Source organism: Nerophis ophidion, linkage group LG09, assembly GCF_033978795.1.
Source record: "Nerophis ophidion isolate RoL-2023_Sa linkage group LG09, RoL_Noph_v1.0, whole genome shotgun sequence".
Taxonomy (NCBI): domain Eukaryota; kingdom Metazoa; phylum Chordata; class Actinopteri; order Syngnathiformes; family Syngnathidae; genus Nerophis; species Nerophis ophidion.
The window spans coordinates 77,102,703-77,128,224 of NC_084619.1; the positions used below are offsets into that span (position 1 = coordinate 77,102,703).

General features: G+C 38.0%; 1 protein-coding gene and 1 long non-coding RNA gene across 4 annotated transcripts in view; both read right to left on the minus strand.

Annotated features, from left to right (window-relative positions):
* LOC133559752 (endothelial PAS domain-containing protein 1-like) overlaps positions 1-9,746 on the minus strand; it is a 100,455-nt gene extending 90,709 nt beyond the window's left edge. Inside the window, 1 exon segment of the mRNA XM_061911820.1 lies at positions 9,341-9,746. Coding sequence (XP_061767804.1) covers positions 9,341-9,366 — 26 coding nt within the window. The 5' untranslated portion in view covers positions 9,367-9,746.
* Positions 9,747-13,129: 3,383 nt separating this feature from the next.
* The window catches only part of LOC133559753 (uncharacterized), a 21,482-nt gene continuing 9,089 nt past the window's right edge, over positions 13,130-25,522 (minus strand). The window contains exons 2-3 of one of the 3 annotated variants that reach the window (XR_009808271.1): positions 21,695-21,870; positions 13,130-13,252 (exon numbers count right to left, since the gene is read on the minus strand). This is a non-coding gene — a long non-coding RNA (uncharacterized LOC133559753). Of the gene's footprint in view, positions 13,253-20,418; positions 21,871-25,522 lie in introns of those variants that run through there. The other 2 variants (XR_009808270.1, XR_009808269.1) reach the window with 2 other exon arrangements.

Sequence of the window (25,522 nt, forward strand, 5' to 3'; positions counted from 1 at the left end):
GGGATTTCAACATCTACGCTCCATAATATCATCAAAAGGTTCAGAGAATCTGGAGAAATCACTCCACGTAAGCAGCATGGCCGGAAACCAACATTGAATGACCGTGACCTTCCATCCCTCAGACGGCACTGTATCAAAAACCGACATCAATCTCTAAAGGATATCACCACATGGGCTCAGGAACACTTCATAAAACCACTGTCACTAAATACAGTTGGTCGCTACATCTGTGAGTGCAAGTTAAAGCTCTACTATGCAAAGCAAAACCCATTTATCAACAACATCCCGAAACATCACCAGCTTCTCTGGGCCCGAGATCATCTAAGATGGACTGATGCAAAGTGGAAAAGTGTTCTGTGGTCTGACTAGTCCACATTTCAAATTATATTTGGAAATATTCAACATCATGTCATCCGGACCAAAGGGGAAGCAAACCATCCAGACTGTCCAAAGTGTAAAAGCCAGCATGTGTGATGGTATGGGGGTGCATTAGTGCCCAAGGCATGGGTAACTTACACATGTGTGATGGTATGGGGGTGTATTAGTGCCCAAGACATGGGTAACTTACACATGTGTGATGGTATGGGGGTGTATTAGTGCCCAAGGCATGGGTAACTTACACATGTGTGATGGTATGGGGGTGCATTAGTGCCCAAGGCATGGGTAACTTACACATGTGTGATGGTATGGGGGTGTATTAGTGCCCAAGACATGGGTAACTTACACATGTGTGATGGTATGGGGGTGTATTAGTGCCCAAGGCATGGGTAACTTACACATGTGTGATGGTATGGGGGTGCATTAGTGCCCAAGGCATGGGTAACTTACACATGTGTGATGGTATGGGGGTGTATTAGTGCCCAAGGCATGGGTAACTTACACATGTGTGATGGTATGGGGGTGTATTAGTGCCCAAGACATGGGTAACTTACACATGTGTGATGGTATGGGGGTGTATTAGTGGCCAAGACATGGGTAACTTACACATGTGTGATGGTATGGGGGTGTATTAGTGCCCAAGACATGGGTAACTTACACATGTGTGATGGTATGGGGGTGCATTAGTGCCCAAGGCATGGGTAACTTACACATGTGTGATGGTATGGGGGTGTATTAGTGCCCAAGGCATGGGTAACTTACACATGTGTGATGGTATGGGGGTGCATTAGTGCCCAAGGCATGGGTAACTTACACATCTGTGAAGGCACCATTAATGCTGAAAGGTACATACAGGTTTTGGAACAACACATGCTGCCATCCATGCAGCGTTATCATGGACGCCCCTGCTTATTTCAGCAAGACAATGCCAAGCCACGTGTTACAACAGCGTGGCTTCTTAATAAAAGAGTGTGGGTACTTTCCTGCCCCGCCTGCAGTCCAGACCTGTCTCCCATGGAAAATGTGTGGTGCATTATGAAGCGTAAAATAGGACAGCGGAGACCCCGGACTGTTGAAGGACTGAAGCTCTACATAAAACAAGAATGGGAAAGAATTCCACTTTCAAAGCTTCAACAATTAGTTTCCTCAGTTCCCAAACGTTGATTGAGTGTTGTTAAAAGAAAAGGTGATGTAACACTGGTGAACATGCCCTTTCCCAACTACTTTGGCACGTGTTGCAGCCATGAAATTCTAAGTTTATTATTATTTGCAAAAAAAAAATAATAATGTTTATGAGTTTGAACATCAAATATGTTGTCTTTGTAGCATATTCAACTGAATATGGCTTGAAAAGGATTTGCAAATCATTGTATTCTGTTTATATTTACATCTAACACAATTTCCCAACTCATATGGAAACAGGGTTAGTAGTAGTAAACAGCCGCAAGTATAGAAGTCAAACATTGAAATGTTTGAGGACTGGACAGAGACAACTTTCAGTGAAATCAAGCAGAAAGTCAACTAGTCATGTTGTGACTTCCACATTCAACTCTTCAACGCCAATAATCCAGATAACATTCCATCATTGGTGTGGCAGTTTCTCTGATGACCTAACACGGGGGTCAGCATGCGCCTCTTTAGCGCCGCCCTAGTGGCTCTCTGGAGCTTTTTCAAAAATGTATGAAAAATGGAAATAGATGAAAGGAAAAAATACACTTTTGTTTTAATATAGTTTCTGTAGGAGGACAAACATGACACAAACCTCCCTAATTGTTGTAAAGCACACTGTTTATATTAAACATGCTTCACCGATTCCAGTACTTGGCGAGCGCCGTTTTGTCCAATTAATTTTGGCGGTCCTTGAACTCACCGTGGTTTGTTTACGTCAGGGGTGTCTTAACTTTTTCTACTGAGGGCCGCACGTGGAACAATGAAAGCGTGCGGGGGCCATTTTGATATTTTGTCATTTTCAAACCTCAACAAAATGTACAGATTTTTTATTTTACCTTTACGGGTCCTGGGGACCTTAAAGGGTCTCAGTCGTTAAAATGTTCAAAATAAGTCAGATTATTTTCGATTTAACGCTTACAATAAATCTCTATATCAACTTCAAGTTGATATAAAGTAGTACAAAAAAGGTTTTGTGGCTTTTCTGTCAAAAACTACTTCTTTTTTTATAGTAGAACTGAAATATGCAGTATTTAGTCATTAAAGCCATAAAAGATCAATAATGCAGGACACCATTGATTTGAATTAATTTATATTTTTTGAGTAATAACAGTGAAAAGATCAATAAAATACCAATACATTTTCTTAAAGAAAATACATAGACTGATATCACATTTCATGTGGTGTGGAAAGAAGGCCAGATGTTCATACTTAAGGTCGTCTTGTACACAAGATAAAGGAGGACTACAATAACATTATTATATCTCCTTCGCTTGTGAACAAGCAAGACACGCATTTCATTCTTCTGCAGATAAGGACTGGATCAACATAGAAAAACATATGTTAATGAATTTGGACATTGATGTAGGGAGTTTATATTACATTAAAAAGATACCTAAAGAATTGAGGCAGAGCCCAATAGAAGCCACCTTTAACATTCTAAAACTGTGTCAGAAAATACTAAGAATCAAGCCAATGACATCTGTCAATCAACCGCTTTGGTACAATCCTAATATCATAATTAATACAAATGTGGTTAAAAAGACAGAGGTATTACTAAACCTCATCATATTATTATTAAAAACTCTTTCCAACCGTTCAATGATTTAGTCGATCAATATAATGTACCCAGAAATCATTTTTTAAATGGTATCTCTTTAAAACACGCTGTAAATAAATGCATATTCTCTGAAAGTATGTCCTTAAATAGCCATGAACTGGAAGATGCACTTTTTAAGCAAGATACATTTAAGAAATAAATTCAATTATTTTATGGAATAATAAATGAACACCACACTAGAAATGCAAATGATGCCTGTGTTCTGAAATGGATGATGGACTTAAACATTTGAGATGAAAGAGACATATCATGGAATGATATTTGGAAAAATGCCAGTAAGCCCTTTAGAAACATTAAAGATAAGCTGACTCAATTGAAGATATTGAATAGATTGTATTTGACATCTTGTCAGCTGTTTAAAATTGGTGTAGTAGATAGCAAGTTATGTAGCAAGTGTCGGGAACTCTTCTTCATTTATTGTGGGAATGTCAGAGAATAAAAGAGTTAAGGTTGAAAACAACAAAAGAAGCAATCACATTCCTTAATATAAACATCCCAAAGACATTGTAAACTTGTATTCTTGGGGATCTCCATCAATTTAATAACGTGTCATCAAAGAGTAAAAATGCCTTTCTTTCAATATGCATAATCACAAAAGGGGTAATATTAAAAAAATGGATAAATGTTGATAGTCCAACTCAGACCGACTGTTACACACAAGCTATGGAGATGACATCAGTAGGAAAAACTGCATTTAGTTTAGATAATAAGGAGTCATATATTGGAATATGGGATCCATTATTGAAATTTGTTTGAAGTATTAAATGAACCAAAATATGAATTATGTATCTTTGTGTAAAATATTGGACACGCTGTGTTGTCCAGCTTATGTGATGCGATGTATTGTTCTTTTTTTTTTTTGTATTAACGTTTTTAATGATAACGTCAATGAGGGATTTTTAATCACTGCTATTTTGAAATTGTTACTAATATTGATAATATTTATTTTTGTTTGACTACTCTTGGATTGTAGTGTGTGGTGTTTGTGTGTCCTCAATTGCTCTGTTTGTTGCAGTTCTGACTGTTGCTGGGTCGCCTTTGCTTTTGGAATTTGACTGCATTATTATGTATTGTTTTGTTGGATTGATTAATAAATATTTTACAAAAAAAATAACATACCAATAAATATATTTGGGATCCAAAGCGTGCCCCACTCATAAAGTGATACATTTTTATTAGGTTTTTCTTTGACTTTCAACACATAAATTACAGGATTAAAATCTATTGATTTTACGTTTGAACTATTATTTTGTTTGTTTTATTCTCTTTTGTCAAAGAAAACTTTTATGTTTTTATATGGCAACCACACAAGAGATGAACCTCTGCGGTGCTATGCTGATCAGCAGAGACCACACCCGGGTTCGTTAGCGTATTAAATCATTAAAACAGCGCTGAGAGGAATTACTCTAAATACTTTATAGACGGAAACGTAAAAAACAACAGTATGAACAATGTAGTGGAACACTTGAATAGGTACTTTGTAAATATTGGAACCAACCGAGAGCATAGGATTTTAGTTAGCGAGTCGGTTTGAAGACTGGAATGAAATCCCAACTCTGTTCCTTGTTATTGTGACTGTAATATTGTCAAAATGTTCAGAGAATCTGGAGAAATCACTGCACGTAAGCCATGATATTACGGACCTTGGATCCCCCAGGCGGTACTGCATCAAAAACCGACATCGGTGTGTAAAGGATATCACCTCGTGAGCTCAGGAACACTTCATAAAACCACTGTCAGTAACTACAGTTGGTCGCTTCATCTGTAATTGAGAGTTAAAACTCTACGATGCAAAGCGAAAGTCATTTATCAACAACACCCAGAAATAATCAACATTGTAAAGAAATGCAAATCCAAGACTTCAACGGACTGTCACGGAGTTGAAATGAAAGCCATAAAAAAGTGAATGAAGAAATTTCAGATCCTTTAAACGTGTATAAGGATTCTGTCATTTCAAACCGGAAAATTCCCAAACAAAATGAAAAATAGCAAAAGTCGTACCAATTTACAAGACTGGAAACAAACCACAGAGCTGTTTCTTTACTGCCACCATTTTTTTTATAATCATTGAAAAATTATTCCACAACAGCTTGGACAAATTCACGAATAAAAATGAAACAGCGACCGTCAACCAAGACGAGACGAAGCCACCATCTCAACATCCACCGCATTAATCCAAATAACAGAGGAAATGAGCGACTTAAAGGCCTTCTGGAATGAGATGTTCTTATTTAAACGGGGATAGCAGCTCCATTCTATGTGTCATACTTCATCATTCCGCCATATTGCCATATTTTTGCTGAAAGGATTTAGTAGAGAACATCGAGGACAAAGTTGGCAAGTGGAGAAAAGTCCTGCCTGTACCGGAAGTCGCAGACGTTGACGTCACATGTTGATGGATTCTCACATCTTCACATTGATTTTAATGGGAGCCTCCAACAAAAACAGCTATTCAGACCGAGAAAACGACAATTTCCCCATTCATTTGAGCGAGGATGAAAGATTCGTGTTTGAGGATATTGATAACGACGGACTAGAAAAAAATAAATAAATAAAAAGTTTTAAAAAAAACGTGATTGCAATCGCGTTGCATTGGGACGGATTCATATGTTTTTAGACACATTTACTAGGATAATTCTGGGAAATCCCTTATTTTCTATTGTGTTGCTAGTGTTTTAGTGAGTTTAACAGTACCTGATAGTCGGAAGTGTAAGAAACCTGCTGGTTGACATGTAGTTGGGATCCATGTTGGCTCTGATCCATAGTAAAGTTTCACCTCTGTGAATTTTAAACAAGGAATCACCATGTGTTTGTGTGGCTAAAGGCTAAAGCTTCCCAACTCCATTTTTCTACTTTGACTTCTCCAATATTAATTGAACAAATTGCAAAGGGTTCAGCAACACAGATGTCCAAAATACTGTGTACTTATGCGATGAAAAGAGACAACTTTTAGCTGTGTGTGTGTGCAGCGCTCATATTGCCTAACAGCCCGTGACGTCACGCGTACACGTCATCATTACGCGACGTTTTCAAGAAAAAAGGCCTGGGAAATTTAAAATTACAATTTAGTAAACTAAAGCGGGCATATTGGCATGTGTTGCAATGTTAATATTTCATCATTGATATATAAACTATCAGACTGCGTGGTGGCTAGTAGTGGCTTTCAGTAGGCCTTTAATGGATAGTCAACAATGTGCTGATGCAGTGTTCATGGCTCGAACTAAAGCAATTGACACAATTATTCACAATATCTTCATTACTAAATTGGAACGGTATGGCATCAGACGGTTGGTCTACAACTGGGTAGGAAGCTACTTAACATTTCTCAAGCAGCTATTGCAAGGAATTTAGGGATTTCACCATCTCCGGTCTCTAACATCATCAAAATGTTCAGAGAATCTGGAGAAATCACTGCAGGTAAGCCATGATATTATGGACCTTGAATACCCCAGACAGCACTGCATCAAAAAGCGACATCAGTGTGTAAAGGATATCACCACCTGGGCTCAGGGACACTTCAGAAAACCACTGTTAGAAACCACAGTTGGTCGCTACATCTGTAAGTGCGAGTTAAAACTCTACTATGCAAAGCGAAAGTCATTTATCAACAACACCCAGAGGCCCGAGCTCATCTAAGATGGACTGATGCAAAGTGGAAAAGTGTTCTGTGGTCTGACGAGTCCAAATTCAGGGACACTTCAGAAAACCACTGTCAGTAACTACAGTTGGTCGCTACATGTGTAAGCGCGAGTTAAAACTCAATTATGCAAAGCGAACGCCATTTATCAACAACACCCAGACATAATCAACATTGTAAAGAAATGCAAATCCAAGACTTCAACTGTTCTGTCAGGGAATTGAATGAAAGCCCCAAAAAAAGTGAATGAAGAAATTTCAGATTGTTTCATTTCAATTACGCCTTACCGACTCCCTAAGGATACATCCCTCGTTCCATGTCTCTCTAATCAAGCCCGTTTCCACCAGTCCCTTGAGTCCTCCGGAGGTGCCTCTTCCACCTCCAAGACATATTTCTGGCCATCCTGCGTTCTCAGTCAAGGCCATTCTCGATGTGAGGAGAAGGGGCAAGGGTTTCCAGTATCTGGTCGACTGGGAGAGCTACGGCCCCGAGGACCGATCCTGGGTCCCGCGTTCCCATATCTTAGACCCAACACTTTCAAATGCATTTTATGATCGTTTTCCGGCGAAGCCAGGTAAGCCGCCAGGTGGCGTCAATTAAGGGGGGGTACTGTTGTGTTTTATCATTGTCCGTGTATTCTCCTTTTTATGGTGATCTCTGTTTCCTTCAGGTCATTAGTCCCTAGCGAGGGGCGAACACTAAGCAAGGCACACCTGCAACCAATTTCAACCTCGGAGTATTTAAGTTTGTCACTGACAGCTTGGTCTTGCCGGTTATTGTCTCCTGAACCCCCCACTCACTTCGTCAGTCCTGGTATGTTGTCTCTCCTTAGTCCTGTAATCCCTCACCTCTTTGTGTTTGTTCCCTTGCCTCCCCGAGGTAACAAGGATTCTGTGTTGGCCTTTGCCTCCCCGAGGTAACAAGGATTCTGTGTTGGCCTTTGCCTCCCCGAGGTAACAAGGATTCTGTGTTGGCCTTTGCCTCCCCGAGGTAACAAGGATTCTGTGTTGGACTTTATGCTGCACTCAGTGCTCCCTGGCCTCGTTTCCCTGCCGACCACTGAGGAACCTGTTTTTGTTTGTGTATACATGGTGTGCACTTCTGCCCCATTGCCTTTTCTTACACTTTTTGGACTTATTCAATGTTTCCCTTTTTGTGATTCGACCTTGCCTCCCGTCTTTGCATCCTGGGGTCACCGCTTTGATCATATCCTAACAAATTGTCATTTCAAACTGGAAAATTCCCAAACAATATGAAAATGGCAAAACTCGTACCAAGTTACAAACCAATTCCCAGATCTGTTTTTCTACTGCCACACTTTTCTAAAATCATCAATAAACCGTGTACTGATATGGTCCACTTTAAGAAAGTCTTCAAAGTGTTTACAACTAAGAATTATTATGAACGTCACAAATTTGTTGAAAATCAAATATTCTCCATTTTGTCAAGCCAATCATAAATGATTGAATTACTTATGTGGATTTACAACACACTGATTGTGTACACAGTAAGAACAGGAAGTATGTGTTAGTAAAAAAAAGGGGGGGGGGATTAGATAGGCTCTGTTTCTTTCTACTCCTTTTTGGACATGTTGTAAACAAAACATGTCAAATATGTCACGTATCATATTGATACTGAATACATCTTCCAACATTTGCAAATGTGACAAAGGCACAAGCAACTACTCTCTATAAGTACTCTACAGGTATTCTACACAAGTATTTTACACAAGTACTTTACAAGTATTCTGCAGGTATTCTACACAAGTACTTTACAAGTATTCTGCAGGTATTCTACACAAGTAGTTTACAGATATTTTACACAATTACTTTACAAGTATTCTGCAGGTATTCTACAAAAGTATTTTACAAGTATTTTACACAATTACTTTACAAGTATTCCACACAATTACTTTACAAGTATTCCACAGGTATTCAACACAGCTATTTTACAAGTATTCTACACATGTATTTTACAAGTATTCTGCAGGTATTCTACACAAGTATTTTACAATTATTCTACACAAGTATTCTACAGGTATTCTACACAAATATTTTACAAGTATTCTGCAGGTATTCTACACAAGTATTCTACAGGTATTCTACACAAATATTTTACAAGTATTCTACACAAGTATTTTACAAGTATTATACAGGTAATCTACACAAGTATTTTACAAGTATTCTACACAAGTATTTTACAAGTATTCTGCAGGTATTCTACACAAGTATTTTACAAGTTTTATACAGGTAATCTACACAAGTATTTTACAAGTATTCTACACAAGTATTTGACAAGTATTCTGCAGGTATTGTACACAAGTATTTTACAAGTTTTATACAGGTAATCTACACAAGTATTTTACAAGTTTTATACAGGTAATCTACACAAGTATTTTACAAGTACTCTACACATGTATTTTACAAGTACTGTGCAGGTATTCTACGCGAGTATTTTACCAGTATTCTACACGAGTATTTTCCAAATATTCAACAGGCTCGCCGGCACAAAGTTGAAGATGATGTGAAAGTGCTTACCTCTTTTTGTCCTTGTTGGCCGTCATGTCTTCAAAGTATTTCAATCCTCTGTAAATATTCCACAGCGGTGTAATAGTTTGCTAGAAAGTCCTCCAATATTCCACAGCGGTGTAATAATTGGCTAGAAAGTCCTGAGATGTTGCAAAGTCCCGCACTCAAGTCTGCGAGGTCCTGGACCGGCTGCGAATGACGTCACGTGTTCCAGAGGCGGGAGTCCAAGAGTCCCGAGGAAAGGAAGGTCGTCGGGGTCCAACAGGACCGGAAGTGTGGCCGGAGGCTGACAACAGTGTCCAGGATTGTCCAAAGTCTCCCTCAGACTCGCACCGGCTCGGGACTTTGTCCTCTGACGTCAGACGTCCAGACGCTCTGAAGACTGGCGGGAAGCAGGACAGCGGAGTCTTCCTGCTGGCTGCCGATTGGCTGGGGATCATACAAAGGCACCGCCCCACTTCGAGTGGGCCCGCCCCCTTTTGGTTCAGAGGCCCGCCTCTTTACCTGTCTGTCACGGACCAGGTGGGAGGGGCTGGAGGAAGATTGACACTTGATGTGAACTTTATTTTTACTTTGATTTGTCAGTGACGTCACAGTAAAGGCCCCAATTAAAGAAACATGCATGTCAATAAAAGGGACAAGCGGTAGGAAATGGATGGATTAATAAAAGTAATATTAATAACATGCAGCTGAGATCAGCGCCAGCAACCCCCCGCAGTCCCAAAAGGGACAAGCGGTAGGAAATGAATGGATGGAAATGTATCAACTGCTTGGACCTGTTGTGTTGTTGTACAACTCTGTTGCTATGACGACACTGCCATGACGTCAGCCTCTCACCTCCTCCATTGTGTCAAGATAACCTTTTCATTCATCCATCCATCCATCCAATTTTCTACCGCTTATTCCCTTTCGGGGTCGCGGGGGGTGCTGGCGCCTATCTCAGCTACAATCATCATATTATTTCATCCATCCCTCTTGTTATGTCATTCATTCATTCTTTTTTTCACCATCCCTCTTTTATGTCATTTCATCCATGCCTTTTGTTGTCATTCATTCAGTCATCACATTATTACATCCATCCCTATTGTTATGTTATTCTTTCATTCATCATTTTATTCCATTCATCCCTCTTGTTATGACATTCATTCATTTATCATATTATTACATCCATCCCTTATTCATGTCATTCATTTATTCATTCAACTAATTATTTCATCCATCCCTGTTGTTGTCATTCATTCAGTCATCATATTTATACGTTATGTGATTCATTCATTCATTATTGTTTTCATATCCTTCATTTATGTCATTCATGTATGCATTCATCATATTATTACATCCATCCCTCTTGTTATGTCATTCATTCATTCATTATATTATTACATCCATCCCTTATTTATGTCATTTATTTATTCATTCAACTAATTATTTCATCCATCCCTATTTTGTCATTAATTCATTCATCATATTATTACATCCATCTCTCTTGTTATGTCATTCATTCATTCATTCATCATATTATTTCATCCATCCTCTTGTTATGTTAGTCATTCATCATATTATTACATTCATCCCTTATTTATCTCATTCATTTGTTCATCCATCATAATATTTCATCCCTCCCCTTTTGTTGTCATTCACTCATTTATTCATTCATCATATTATTTCAACCCTCCTCTTATGTCATTTATCATATTATTTAATCCACCTTTCTTGTTATGTCATTTGTTTATTAATGAAGTAAATAATTAATTAATTAATTAATTCATTCATTAATTCATTAATTTTTTTTCGTCCAACCTTCTTTTAAGTCATTAATATAGTCATTCATTATATTATTTAATACATCCTCTTGTTATGTCATTCATTCATTCATTCATCATATTATTTCATCCATCCTCTTGTTATGTTAGTCATTCATCATATTATTACATTCATCCCTTATTTATCTCATTCATTTGTTCATCCATCATAATATTTCATCCCTCCCCTTTTGTTGTCATTCACTCATTTATTCATTCATCATATTATTTCAACCCTCCTCTTATGTCATTTATTATATTATTTAATCCACCTTTCTTGTTATGTCATTTGTTTATTAATGAAGTAAATAATTAATTAATTAAATAATTCATTCATTAATTCATTAATTTTTTTTCGTCCAACCTTCTTTTAAGTCATTAATATAGTCATTCATTATATTATTTAATACATCCTCTCGTTATGTCATTCATTCATTGAAAATATTATTTCATCCACCTCTTGTTCCGTCATTCATTCATTCATTTAACATATTTCATCCATCCCTATTTTATGTCATTCATTTATCATGATGTTTTATCCTCTATCTTGTTATGTCATTAATTCATTCATCATTTTGTCATCCATCCCTCGTTTATATAATTCATTTATTCAGTCATCATATTATTTAATTCATTCCTCTTGTAACGTCATTCATTCATTCATCATATTATTTCATCCATCCCTCGTCGTATGGCATTCATTCATCATCATTTTTCATCCATCCCTTTTGTTGTCATTCATCCATTCATCATTTTTTTCATCCAAGTGTCTCTCATGTCATTCTTTCATCTTTTTCGTTTATCATTCATATAAAATTAATTCATTGTGTTGTTCTACCCATCTACCTTGTCATTCATTCATCCATTCATTCATCCGTCCCTCTCGCTACACAATTCAATCATTCATTCATTTATTCTCCATCCATCCTTCATTGTATTTAATCCAACCCTCTTGTTGTTTCAATCACTTGTTCATTAATTCTTCATATTATTTAATCAATCATATCTTGAACATTTATCAGTTCATCCTGTAATCAACCCATTCATTCAGTCATCAGATTTGGAATGGGCTTGACAGGCCCGATATGTCGAACACACAAGAATTCTGACTTGGCAGACTTCATCATTTTGGGTCCTTTATTAATGATGTCATTTCATTCATTCATCATATGATTTCATTCCATGATTATCTAATTTCATACAATTATTCACTCATTCTACACGATGTCATATGATTTCATTCATTATGTCATTTCATATATTTGTTCACTCATCCTACATGATGTCATTTCATTCATCAATTCACCTTGTTATATCAATCATTTTGTTCATGAATTCATGATATAATACTTCAATAACAAATTAATGATGCCATTGCAATAACTTTGTATTTCATGCATCCATTCCTTCATCACATTATTTCATTCATGCATTGCGTCATTTCATTCGGCCATTTGTTTATTTTAATCAATCTTTCATTCATTCATTCAATAAGAATTTGGATTTCCTTCATCGATCATGTCATTTCATCCATCAAGTCATCGTGTTATGTGTCTGTCATTCATTGTGTCATTTACTTCATCTTATGTCTTTCATTTGGTGTGTTATTCAATCATTCATCCATTAAATAAGTCATAATGTTATTCAAATCGTTCGTCATGCCATTTCATTATTTAAGTCATTTGCATACCTTCATTTGTTCATTTATTCCTACATTCATTCATTCCTTTTTTCATTCATATATTCTGTTTTTTTTCATTCAATTAGTTATTGAATTCATCATGTCATCGTAATTAATGTCTGTCTGCATAATTTAATTAATTCATTGATAACATCATATATACATATATATATGTATATATATATATATATATATATTTATATATATATATATATATATATATATATATATATATATATATATATATATATATATATATATATATATATATACATATATATATATATATATATATATATATATATATATATATATATATATAATATTTGTGTGTGTGTGACGATTCCTGTCTTGCACATTCCAAAGCGTGTGACTAGGTTTCAGCGGTGGTCTTGGTCTTGGTCTTGGTCCAACAGGATGTTGTCCCTCTTCAAGTCCCTAAGGTCACAATAGCAGAACTTCCTGTGAGACAATCTTTGGACACACAGCAAGTACACAAATATCACAGTAACAAGTACACATTAGTCACAGTAATACAGTACAGGCCTCATCTACTAAGAACTAAATACCTCGAGCTGAACCTTGTGTACAAAGTATAAAATGGTGTGTACAATTACTGTGTGCAAAGAATAAAATAATGTGTACTATTAGTGTGTACAAAGTATACAATAGTGTGTACAAAGTATAAAATAGTGTGTACTCTTAGTGCATACAGAGTATAAAATAGTGTCTACTATTAGTGTGTACAAAGTATAAAATAATGTGTACTCTTAATGTGTACAAAGTATAAATTAGTATGCACTATTAGCATGTACAAATTATAAAAATAGTGTGTACTACTATTAGTGCGTACAAAGTATAACATTGTGTATACTTTTAGTGTGAACAAAGTATAGGATAGCGTATACCATTAGTTTGTACAAAGTATGAGATAGCTTGTACTATTAGTGTATACAAAGTATAACACTGTGTATGCTATTAGTGTGTACAAAATATAAGATATTGTGTACTATTAGTGTGTAAAAAGTATAAAATAGTGTGTACCATTAGTTTGTACAAAGTATGAGATAGTTTGTACTATTAGTTTGTACAAAGTACAACACTGTGTATACTATTTGTATGTACAAATTATAAGATAGTGTGTACTATTAGTGTGTACAAAGTATAAGCTAGTGTGTACTGTTAGTGTGTACAAAGTATAAAATAGTGTGTCCTACAAGGGAGTACAAAGTATAACGTCATGTGTACTTTTAGTATGTGCATAGTATACAATAGTGTGTACTACTAGTGTGTACAAAGTATAAAATAGTGTGTACTGTTAGTGTGTATATGTATAAATTAGTGTGTACAAAGTATAACGTTGTGTATACTTTCAGTGTGTACAAAGTATAAAATAGTGTGTACTATTAGTTTGCACAAAGTATAAGATAGCGTGTACCATTAGTTTATAAAAAGTATGAGATAGTTTGTACTATTAGTTTGTGCAAAGTAAAACACTGTGTATAGTATTTGTATGTACAAGTTATAAGATAGTGTTTACTATTAGTGTGTACAAAGTATAAGCTAGTGTGTACTGTTAGTGTGTACAAAGTATAACGTCAATCAATCAATCAATCAATCAATGTTTACTTATATAGTCCTAAATCACTAGTGTCTCAAGGGGCTGCACAAACCACTACGACATCCTCGGTAGGCCCACATAAGGGCAAGGAAAAACTCACACCCAGTGGGACGTCGGTGACAATGATGACTATGAGAACCTTGGAGAGGATGAAAGCAATGGATGTGGAGCGGGTCTAACATGATTCTGTGAAAGTTCAATCCATAATGGATCCAACACAGCCGCGAGAGTCCAGTCCAAAGCCGAGCCAGCAGGAAACCATCTCAAGCGGAGGCGGATCAGCAGCGCAGAGATGTCCCAAGTCGATACACAGGCGAGCGGTCCATCCTGGGTCCCGACTCTGGACGAGCGGTCCATCCTGGGTCCCGACTCTGGACAGCCAGTACGTCATCCATGGCCACCGGATCGGACCGGACCCCCTCCACAAGGGAGAGTGGGACATAGGAGAAAAAGAAAAGAAACGGCAGATCAACTGATCTAAAAAGGGGAGTCTATTTAAAGGCTAGAGTATACAAATGAGTTTTAAGGTGAGACTTGGTGTGTACTATTTGTGTGTGCATAGTATACAATAGTGTGTACTACTAGTGTGTACGAAGTGTAAAATAATATGTACATTGTATAAATTAGTGTGTACTAATAGTGTGTACAACGTATAAAAATAGTGTAGGGAGTGTAGGGTCGGCATGGCGTAGTAGGTAGAGCGGCCGTGCCAGAAACCTGAGGGTTGCAGGTTCGCTTCCCACCTACTGACATCCAAATGGCTGCCGTTGTGTCCTTGGGCAGGACACTTCACCCTTTGCCCCCGGTGGCGCTCACACCGGTGAATGAATGATGAATGAATGATTGGTGGTGGTCGGAGGGGCCGTAGGTGCAAACTGGCAGCCACGCTTCTGTCAGTCTACCCTGTGGCTACTGATGTGAGGTAGCTTACCACCACCACTGTGTGAATGAATGATGGCTTCCCACTTCTCTGTGAGCGCTTTGACTATCTAACAATAGAAAAGCGCGATATAAATCTAATCCATTATTATTATTATTAGTAGTAGTAGTACATGGAGTGTAGTACATGTAGTGTAATACATGTTGTGTAGTACATGTAGTGTAGTACATGGAGTGTAGTACATGTAGTGTAGTACATGGAGTGTAGTACATGGAGTGTAGTACATGTAGTGTAATACATGTTGTGTAGTACATGTAGTGTAGTACATGGAGTGTAGTACATGTAGTGTAGTACATGGAGTGTAGTACATGTAGTGTAGTACATGTAGTGTAGTACATGGAGTGTAGTACATGTAGTGTAGTACATGGAGTGTAGTACATGGAGTGTAGTACATGTAGTGTAATACATGTTGTGTAGTACATGTAGTGTAGTACATGGAGTGTAGTACATGTAGTGTAATACATGTTGTGTAGTACATGTAGTGTAGTACATGTAGTGTAGTACATGGAGTGTAGTACATGTACTGTAATACATGTTGTGTAGTACATGTAGTGTAGTACATGGAGTGTAGTACATGGAGTGTAGTACATGTAGTGTAGTACATGTAGTGTAGTACATGGAGTGTAGTACATGTAGTGTAATACATGTTGTGTAGTACATGTAGTGTAGTACATGGAGTGTAGTACATGGAGTGTAGTACATGTTGTGTAGTACATGGAGTGTAGTACATGTAGTGTAGTACATGTAGTGTAGTACATGTAGTGTAGTACATGTAGTGTAGTACATGTTGTGTAGTACATGGAGTGTACATGTAGCCCTTTGAGACACTAGTGATTTAGGGCTATATAAGTAAACATTGATTGATTGATTGATAGTGTAGTGCATGTAGTGTAGTACATGGAGTGTAGTACATGTAGTGTAGTACATGTAGTGTAGTACATGTTGTGTAGTACATGGAGTGTACATGTAGCCCTTTGAGACACTAGTGATTTAGGGCTATATAAGTAAACATTGATTGATTGATTGATAGTGTAGTGCATGTAGTGTAGTACATGTAGTGTAGTACATGTAGTGTAGTACATGTAGTGTAGTACATGGAGTGTAGTACATGTAGTGTAGTACATGGAGTGTAGTACATGGAGTGTAGTACATGTAGTGTAGTACATGTAGTGTACATGTAGCCCTTTGAGACACTAGTGATTTAGGGCTATATAAGTAAACATTGATTGATTGATTGATAGTGTAGTACATGTAGTGTAGTACATGTAGTGTAGTACATGTTGTGTAATACATGTAGTGTAGTACATGTAGTGTAGTACATGTAGTGTAATACATGTAGTGTAGTACATGTAGTGTAATACATGTAGTGTAGTACATGGAGTGTAGTACATGTAGTGTAGTACATGTTGTGTAGTACATGGAGTGTACATGTAGCCCTTTGAGACACTAGTGATTTAGGGCTTTATAAGTAAACATTGATTGATTGATTGATAGTGTAGTACATGTAGTGTAGTACATGTAGTGTAGTACATGTAGTGTAGTACATGTTGTGTAGTACATGGAGTGTAATACATGTAGTGTAGTACATGTAGTGTAGTACATGTAGTGTAGTACATGTAGTGTAGTACATGTAGTGTAGTACATGTAGTGTAGTACATGGAGTGTAGTACATGTAGTGTAGTACATGTTGTGTAGTACATGGAGTGTAATACATGTAGTGTAGTACATGTAGTGTAGTACATGGAGTGTAATACATGTAGTGTAGTACATGTAGTGTAGTACATGTTGTGTAATACATGGAGTGTAGTACATGGAGTGTAGTACATGGAGTGTAGTACATGTAGTGTAGTACATGGAGTGTAATACATGTAGTGTAGTACATGTAGTGTAGTACATGGAGTGTAGTACATGTAGTGTAGTACATGTAGTGTAGTACATGTAGTGTAGTACATGTTGTGTAGTACATGGAGTGTAATACATGTAGTGTAGTACATGGAGTGTACATGTAGCCCTTTGAGACACTAGTGATTTAGGGCTATATAAGTAAACATTGATTGATTGATTGATAGTGTAGTGCATGTAGTGTAGTACATGGAGTGTAGTACATGTAGTGTAGTACATGTAGTGTAGTACATGTTGTGTAGTACATGGAGTGTACATGTAGCCCTTTGAGACACTAGTGATTTAGGGCTATATAAGTAAACATTGATTGATTGATTGATAGTGTAGTGCATGTAGTGTAGTACATGTAGTGTAGTACATGTAGTGTAGTACATGTAGTGTAGTACATGGAGTGTAGTACATGTAGTGTAGTACATGGAGTGTAGTACATGGAGTGTAGTACATGTAGTGTAGTACATGTAGTGTACATGTAGCCCTTTGAGACACTAGTGATTTAGGGCTATATAAGTAAACATTGATTGATTGATTGATAGTGTAGTACATGTAGTGTAGTACATGTAGTGTAGTACATGTTGTGTAATACATGTAGTGTAGTACATGTAGTGTAGTACATAGAGTGTAATACATGTAGTGTAGTACATGTAGTGTAATACATGTAGTGTAGTACATGGAGTGTACATGTAGCCCTTTGAGACACTAGTGATTTAGGGCTTTATAAGTAAACATTGATTGATTGATTGATAGTGTAGTACATGTAGTGTAGTACATGGAGTGTAATACATGTAGTGTAGTACATGTAGTGTAGTACATGTAGTGTAGTACATGGAGTGTAGTACATGTAGTGTAGTACATGTTGTGTAGTACATGGAGTGTAATACATGTAGTGTAGTACATGTAGTGTAGTACATGGAGTGTAATACATGTAGTGTAGTACATGTAGTGTAGTACATGTTGTGTAATACATGGAGTGTAGTACATGGAGTGTAGTACATGGAGTGTAGTACATGTAGTGTAGTACATGGAGTGTAATACATGTAGTGTAGTACATGTAGTGTAGTACATGGAGTGTAGTACATGTAGTGTAGTACATGTAGTGTAGTACATGTAGTGTAGTACATGTTGTGTAGTACATGGAGTGTAATACATGTAGTGTAGTACATGTAGTGTAGTACATGTTGTGTAGTACATGGAGTGTAGTACATGTTGTGTAGTACATGGAGTGTACATGTAGCCCTTTGAGACACTAGTGATTTAGGGCTATATAAGTAAACATTGATTGATTGATTGATAGTGTAGTGCATGTAGTGTAGTACATGTAGTGTAGTACATGTAGTGTAGTACATGTAGTGTAGTACATGGAGTGTAGTACATGTAGTGTAGTACATGGAGTGTAGTACATGGAGTGTAGTACATGTAGTGTAGTACATGTAGTGTACATGTAGCCCTTTGAGACACTAGTGATTTAGGGCTATATAAGTAAACATTGATTGATTGATTGATAGTGTAGTACATGTAGTGTAGTACATGTAGTGTAGTACATGTTGTGTAATACATGTAGTGTAGTACATGTAGTGTAGTACATAGAGTGTAATACATGTAGTGTAGTACATGTAGTGTAATACATGTAGTGTAGTACATGGAGTGTACATGTAGCCCTTTGAGACACTAGTGATTTAGGGCTATATAAGTAAACATTGATTGATTGATTGATAGTGTAGTACATGTAGTGTAGTACATGGAGTGTAATACATGTAGTGTAGTACATGTAGTGTAGTACATGTAGTGTAGTACATGGAGTGTAGTACATGTAGTGTAGTACATGTTGTGTAGTACATGGAGTGTAATACATGTAGTGTAGTACATGTAGTGTAGTACATGGAGTGTAATACATGTAGTGTAGTACATGTAGTGTAGTACATGTTGTGTAATACATGGAGTGTAGTACATGGAGTGTAGTACATGGAGTGTAGTACATGTAGTGTAGTACATGGAGTGTAATACATGTAGTGTAGTACATGTAGTGTAGTACATGGAGTGTAGTACATGTAGTGTAGTACATGTAGTGTAGTACATGTAGTGTAGTACATGTTGTGTAGTACATGGAGTGTAATACATGTAGTGTAGTACATGTAGTGTAGTACATGTTGTGTAGTACATGGAGTGTAGTAGTGTAGTACATGTAGTGTAGTACATGTAGTGTAGTACATGGAGTGTAGTACATGTAGTGTAATACATGTTGTGTAGTACATGGAGTGTAGTACATGGAGTGTAGTACATGTAGTGTAGTACATGTAGTGTAGTACATGGAGTGTAGTACATGTAGTGTAATACATGTTGTGTAGTACATGGAGTGTAGTACATGGAGTGTACTACACTCCATGTACTACATATAGTGTAGTACATGGAGTGTAGTTGTGTAGTACATGTAGTGTAGTACATGGAGTGTAGTACATGTAGTGTAGTACACAGAGTGTAGTACATTTAGTGTAGTACATGGAGTGTAGTACATGTAGTGTAGTACATGTAGTGTAGTACATGTTGTGTAGTACATGTAGTGTAGTACATGGAGTGTAGTACATGGAGTGTACTACATGTAGTGTAGTACATGTAGTGTAGTACATGTAGTGTAGTACATGTAGTGTAGTACATGGAGTGTAGTGCATGTTGTGTAGTACATGTAGTGTAGTACATGTAGTGTAGTACATGTAGTGTAGTACATGGAGTGTAGTGCATGTTGTGTAGTACATGTTGTGTAGTACATGTAGTGTAGTACATGGAGTGCAATCCATGTAGTGTAGTACATGTTGTATAGTACATGGAGTGTAGTACATGGAGTATAGTACATGTTGTGTAGTACATGTTGTGTAGTACATGTTGTGTAAAATGCAGCATTTAATCAAAGAGTGCAGACGCAAAGTCAAAAAGTTATTTTAGCGGCCAGCCTGGTTTCCATGGCAACACTGGAACACAACTTGCTGGTCATGCGAGGAAATGGATTTTTCCCAGCGAGTTTTGTCGTGAATCCATTAGTGCTGGATCAGTTGTGTACTTTTACATGAACAACACACTTTGTGCTCATCACATTTTCACATTTGAACTTTCATAGATGAACAGAACCTTCGTAAGTACACAAGACATGAGTACACAATGTGTTACATATATAATACATACATATACATCGTAAGTACACAAGACATGAGTACACAAGTACACAATGTGTTACATATATAATACATACATATACATCGTAAGTACACAAGACATTAGTACACAAGTACACAATGTGTTACATATATAATACATACATATACATCGTAAGTACACAAGACATTAGTACACAAGTACACAATGTGTTACATATATAATACATACATATACATCGTAAGTACACAAGACATTAGTACACAAGTACACAATGTGTTACATATATAATACATACATATACATCGTAAGTACACAAGACATTAGTACACAAGTACACAATGTGTTACATATATAATACATACATATACATCGTAAGTACACAAGACATTAGTACACAAGTACACAATGTGTTACATATATAATACATACATATACATCGTAAGTACACAAGACATTAGTACACAAGTACACAATGTGTTACATATATAATACATACATATACATCGTAAGTACACAAGACATTAGTACACAAGTACACAATGTGTTACATATATAATACATACATATACATCGTAAGTACACAAGACATGAGTACACAAGTACACAATGTGTTACATATATAATACATACATATACATCGTAAGTACACAAGACATTAGTACACAAGTACACAATGTGTTACATATATAATACATACATATACATCGTAAGTACACAAGACATGAGTACACAAGTACACAATGTGTTACATATATAATACATACATATATGTTATGTAATGCAGAGGGAGGTGACGGCAGACTAACACCAGGTGGCAGTAGTGTACAGAGATAAATGATAAATGATAAATGGGTTGTACTTGTATAGCGCTTTTCTACCTTCAAGGTACTCAAAGCGCTTTGACACTACTTCCACATTTACCCATTCACACACACATTCACACACTGATGGAGGGAGCTGCCATGCAAGGCGCCAACCAGCACCCATCAGGAGCAAGGGTGAAGTGTCTTGCTCAGGACACAACGGACGTGACAAGGTTGGTACTAGGTGGGGATTGAACCAGGGACCGTCGGGTTGCGCACGGCCACTCTTCCACTGCGCCACGCCGTCCCGATGTAATATATACATATATATATATATATATATTAACCACATATCTATAATAATCAAACAATAGAAAACGAACAAAGGGAATGGAATGTTAATTATAGATTGAAAAGTGTATGTGGTGTGAGGCTCTGTGTGTAGGTTAACTGAAGTGTGTGTTACCAACGTGTTGAACGTCCAAGGGAACAAGCAAGTGATCCGGGATCCAAGCGGGGGTTCGTGGGGCTGAGAGGGGCGTCAAGAGATCCGAGTCCAAAGTGGGGGGTCGAGGATAGAGGGAGGCAGTCAAAGTCCAGAGCGAGAAGAGAGACGCACAGCTCTCTTTCCAGGCAACGGGGGACACTGTGGAGGAGACACAAGGAAACACACTGAGAACACGGAGAGGGAAAATCACAGGGAAAGCAGGATCGCATAACGCAGGATTACAGCGTACTGAACGTCAGTAGAGAACTGAGTTCCCGCACGGATCCCTGGGTCCACTGGTCTCTTAAGCAGCTCATCGTCAGTCACAGGTGTGTACTGCGGCCGGCTGTGGCGGAGAGTGGGCGCGGTCCGCTTGATGAGTGCGGGGGCGTGTCTGGAATGCGCTGTCAGCGGGTCCTCAGGTTGGACCCGCAGCGGAGGGACACACAGAATACGCATGTCCCACAACAGTATCCCCCCCCAGGGACAGATTCCAGATGTCCAGGAATCTGAACCCCCCCAAAAGCAGGAACAAAAATCAAGGGAGGGTGGAGGGGCGAACTGGTGGTGGGTCGCCGGCTCAAGTGTCTCAGAAGCCATCGGGGACAAGTCTGGTGGCGGCGGCGAGTGCACCGCCGCTGTGGCCGGCGAGGTGGACAACCAAGGAGTGGTCGACGTCTTGGCCGTTTGTAAGGCGGGCATGAATGGTGCCGTGGTGCAGCCCGCCGGACACGAGGAGGTGGGCGGCGCCGTGGCGCGGCCCGCCGGACACGAGGAGGTGGCTGAGGAGCTGGCCGAAGTGCTGAAGCTGGTGCTGCTGGCCGAGGGCCAGAGGTCAGGGCCAGCCTGGGAGCTGGTGGAGATGAGGGAGCCAGCCTGGGTACGGGTGTTAGCTCACAGGCTAGCCTGGGGACTGGAGCTAGCTCGGACGCTAGCCTCGGGACTGGAGCTAGCTCAGACGCTAGCCCCGGGACTGGAGCCAGCTCAGACGCTAGCCTCGGGACTGGAGCTAGCTCGGACGCTAGCCTCGGGACTGGAGCTAGCTCAGACGCTAGCCCCGGGACTGGAGCTAGCTCGGACGCAAGCCCCGGGACTGGAGCCAGCTCAGACGCTAGCCTCGGGACTGGAGCTAGCTTGGACGCTAGCCTCGGGACTGGAGCTAGCTCAGACGCTAGCCCCGGGACTGGAGCTAGCTCAGACGCTAGCCTCGGGACTGGAGCTAGCTCAGACGCTAGCCTTGGGACTGGAGCTAGCTCAGACGCTAGCCCCGGGACTGGAGCTAGCTCGGACGCAAGCCCGGGGACTGGAGCCAGCTCAGACGCTAGCCTCGGGACTGGAGCTAGCTCGGACGCTAGCCTCGGGACTGGAGCTAGCTCGGACGCTAGCCTCGGGACATATACATATACATCGTAAGTACACAAGACATGAGTACATAAGTACACAATGTATTACATATATAATACATACATATACATCGTAAGTACACAAAACATGAGTACATAACTACACAACACAAATGTGTTACATATATATCCATCCCTTTTCTACCGCTTATTCCCTTTGAGGTCGCGGGGGGCGCTGGAGCCTATCTCAGCTACAACCGGGCGGAAGGCGGAGTACACCCTGGACAAGTCGCCACCTGTTACATGTATAATACATACATATACATATTTAATACAAGTGTACATCCTGCACCATCCCAAAAACACAAGGTGTTCCTCAAGGATTAGTACTTGGTCCTTTTCCTTCGCTACATGCTAGCTAGATACCAGCTACATGCTAGCTACGTGCTAGCTAGATACTAGCTACATGCTACCTCTTTGACATATCTTTCGTCATCATGGACTCCTACTTCATTGCTTCTCCAAAAACACACAACTACTTATCTACCAACACAATCAGTGTACACCTTCACAAACTATAACTACTTATTAACCAAAACAATCAGTGTACACCTTCAGAAACTGATAACTATTTAACTATTTATTCACCAAAACAATCAGTGCACACTTCCACAAAGTAATAACTATTTATTTACCAACACAATCAGTGTACACCTTCACAAACTAATAACTACTTATTAACCAAAACAATCAGTGTACACCTTCACAAACTATAACTACTTACTAACCAAAACAGTCAGTGTACACCTACACAAACTATAACTACTTACTAACCAAAACAGTCAGTGTACACCTACACAAACTATAACTACTTACTAACCAAAACAGTCAGTGTACACCTACACAAACTATAACTACTTACTAACCAAAACAGTCAGTGTACACCTTCACAAACTATAACTACTTACTAACCAAAACAGTCAGTGTACACCTTCACAAACTATAACTACTTACTAACCAAAACAGTCAGTGTACACCTTCACAAACTATAACTACTTACTAACCAAAACAGTCAGTGTACACCTTCACAAAGTAATAACTATTTATTCACCAACACAATCATTGTACACTTTCACAAACTATAACTACTTATCCACCAAAACAATCATTGTACACTTTCATAAATTAATAACTACTTATCTACCAAAACAATCAGTGTACACCTTCACAAACTAATAAGTACTTATTAACTAAAACAATCAGTGTACACCTTCCCAAACTTATAACTATTTATTCACCAACACAATCAGTGTACACATTCACAAACTATCAACTATTTATTCACTAAAACAATCAGTGTACACTTTCACAACTAATAACTACATATCAACTAAAACAATCAGTGCACACCTTCACAAACTAATAACTACTTATCCACTTAAAAAATCAGTGCACACATTCACAAACTATAACTATTTTTCACCAACACAATCAGTGTACACCTTCACAAACTATACCTACCTATCCACCAAAACAATCAGTGTACACCTTCACAAACTAATAACTACTTATTAACCAAAACAATCAGTGTAAACGTCCACAAACTAATAACTATTTATTAACTAAAACAATCAGCGTACACCTCCACAAACTAGTAACTATTTATTAACTTAAACAATCAGTGTACACCTCCACAAACTAGTAACTATTTATTAACTTAAACAATCAGTGTACACCTCCACAAACTAATAACTATTTATTCACTAAAACAATCAGTGTACACCTTCACAAACTAATAACTACTTATTAACTAAAACAATCAGTGTACACGTCCACAAACTAATAACTATTTATTAACTAAAACAATCAGTGTACACCTCCACAAACTAATAACTATTTATTAACTTAAACAATCAGTGTACACCTCCACAAACTAATAACTATTTATTAACTAAAACAATCAGTGTACACCTCCACAAACTAATAACTATTTATTAACTTAAACAATCAGTGTACACTTCCACAAACTAATAAGTATTTATTAACTTAAACAATCAGTGTACACCTCCACAAACTAATAACTATTTATTAACTAAAACAATCAGTGTACACCTCCACAAACTAATAACTATTTATTAACTTAAACAATCAGTGTACACTTCCACAAACTAATAAGTATTTATTAACTAAAACAATCAGTGTACACCTTCACAAACTAATAAGTAATTATTCATTGAACAACAAAAGTATGTGAATGTTGGACTTGTTTACCTTTGTGACTGCTTCCTTAAAGTTTTATAATAAATCAGAACTATCAAGAAGCTAAAATGTGCCAAACATGGATACGTGTGGGGAGACTATTTTGCATTTTTCCCATCATGCCTTGTGAAAAATGGTTGTGACATGTGTGACCATGCGTGATTTTTCTGCACCATGACTAGGGAAGGTGGTTTGGATAATCATAGTAA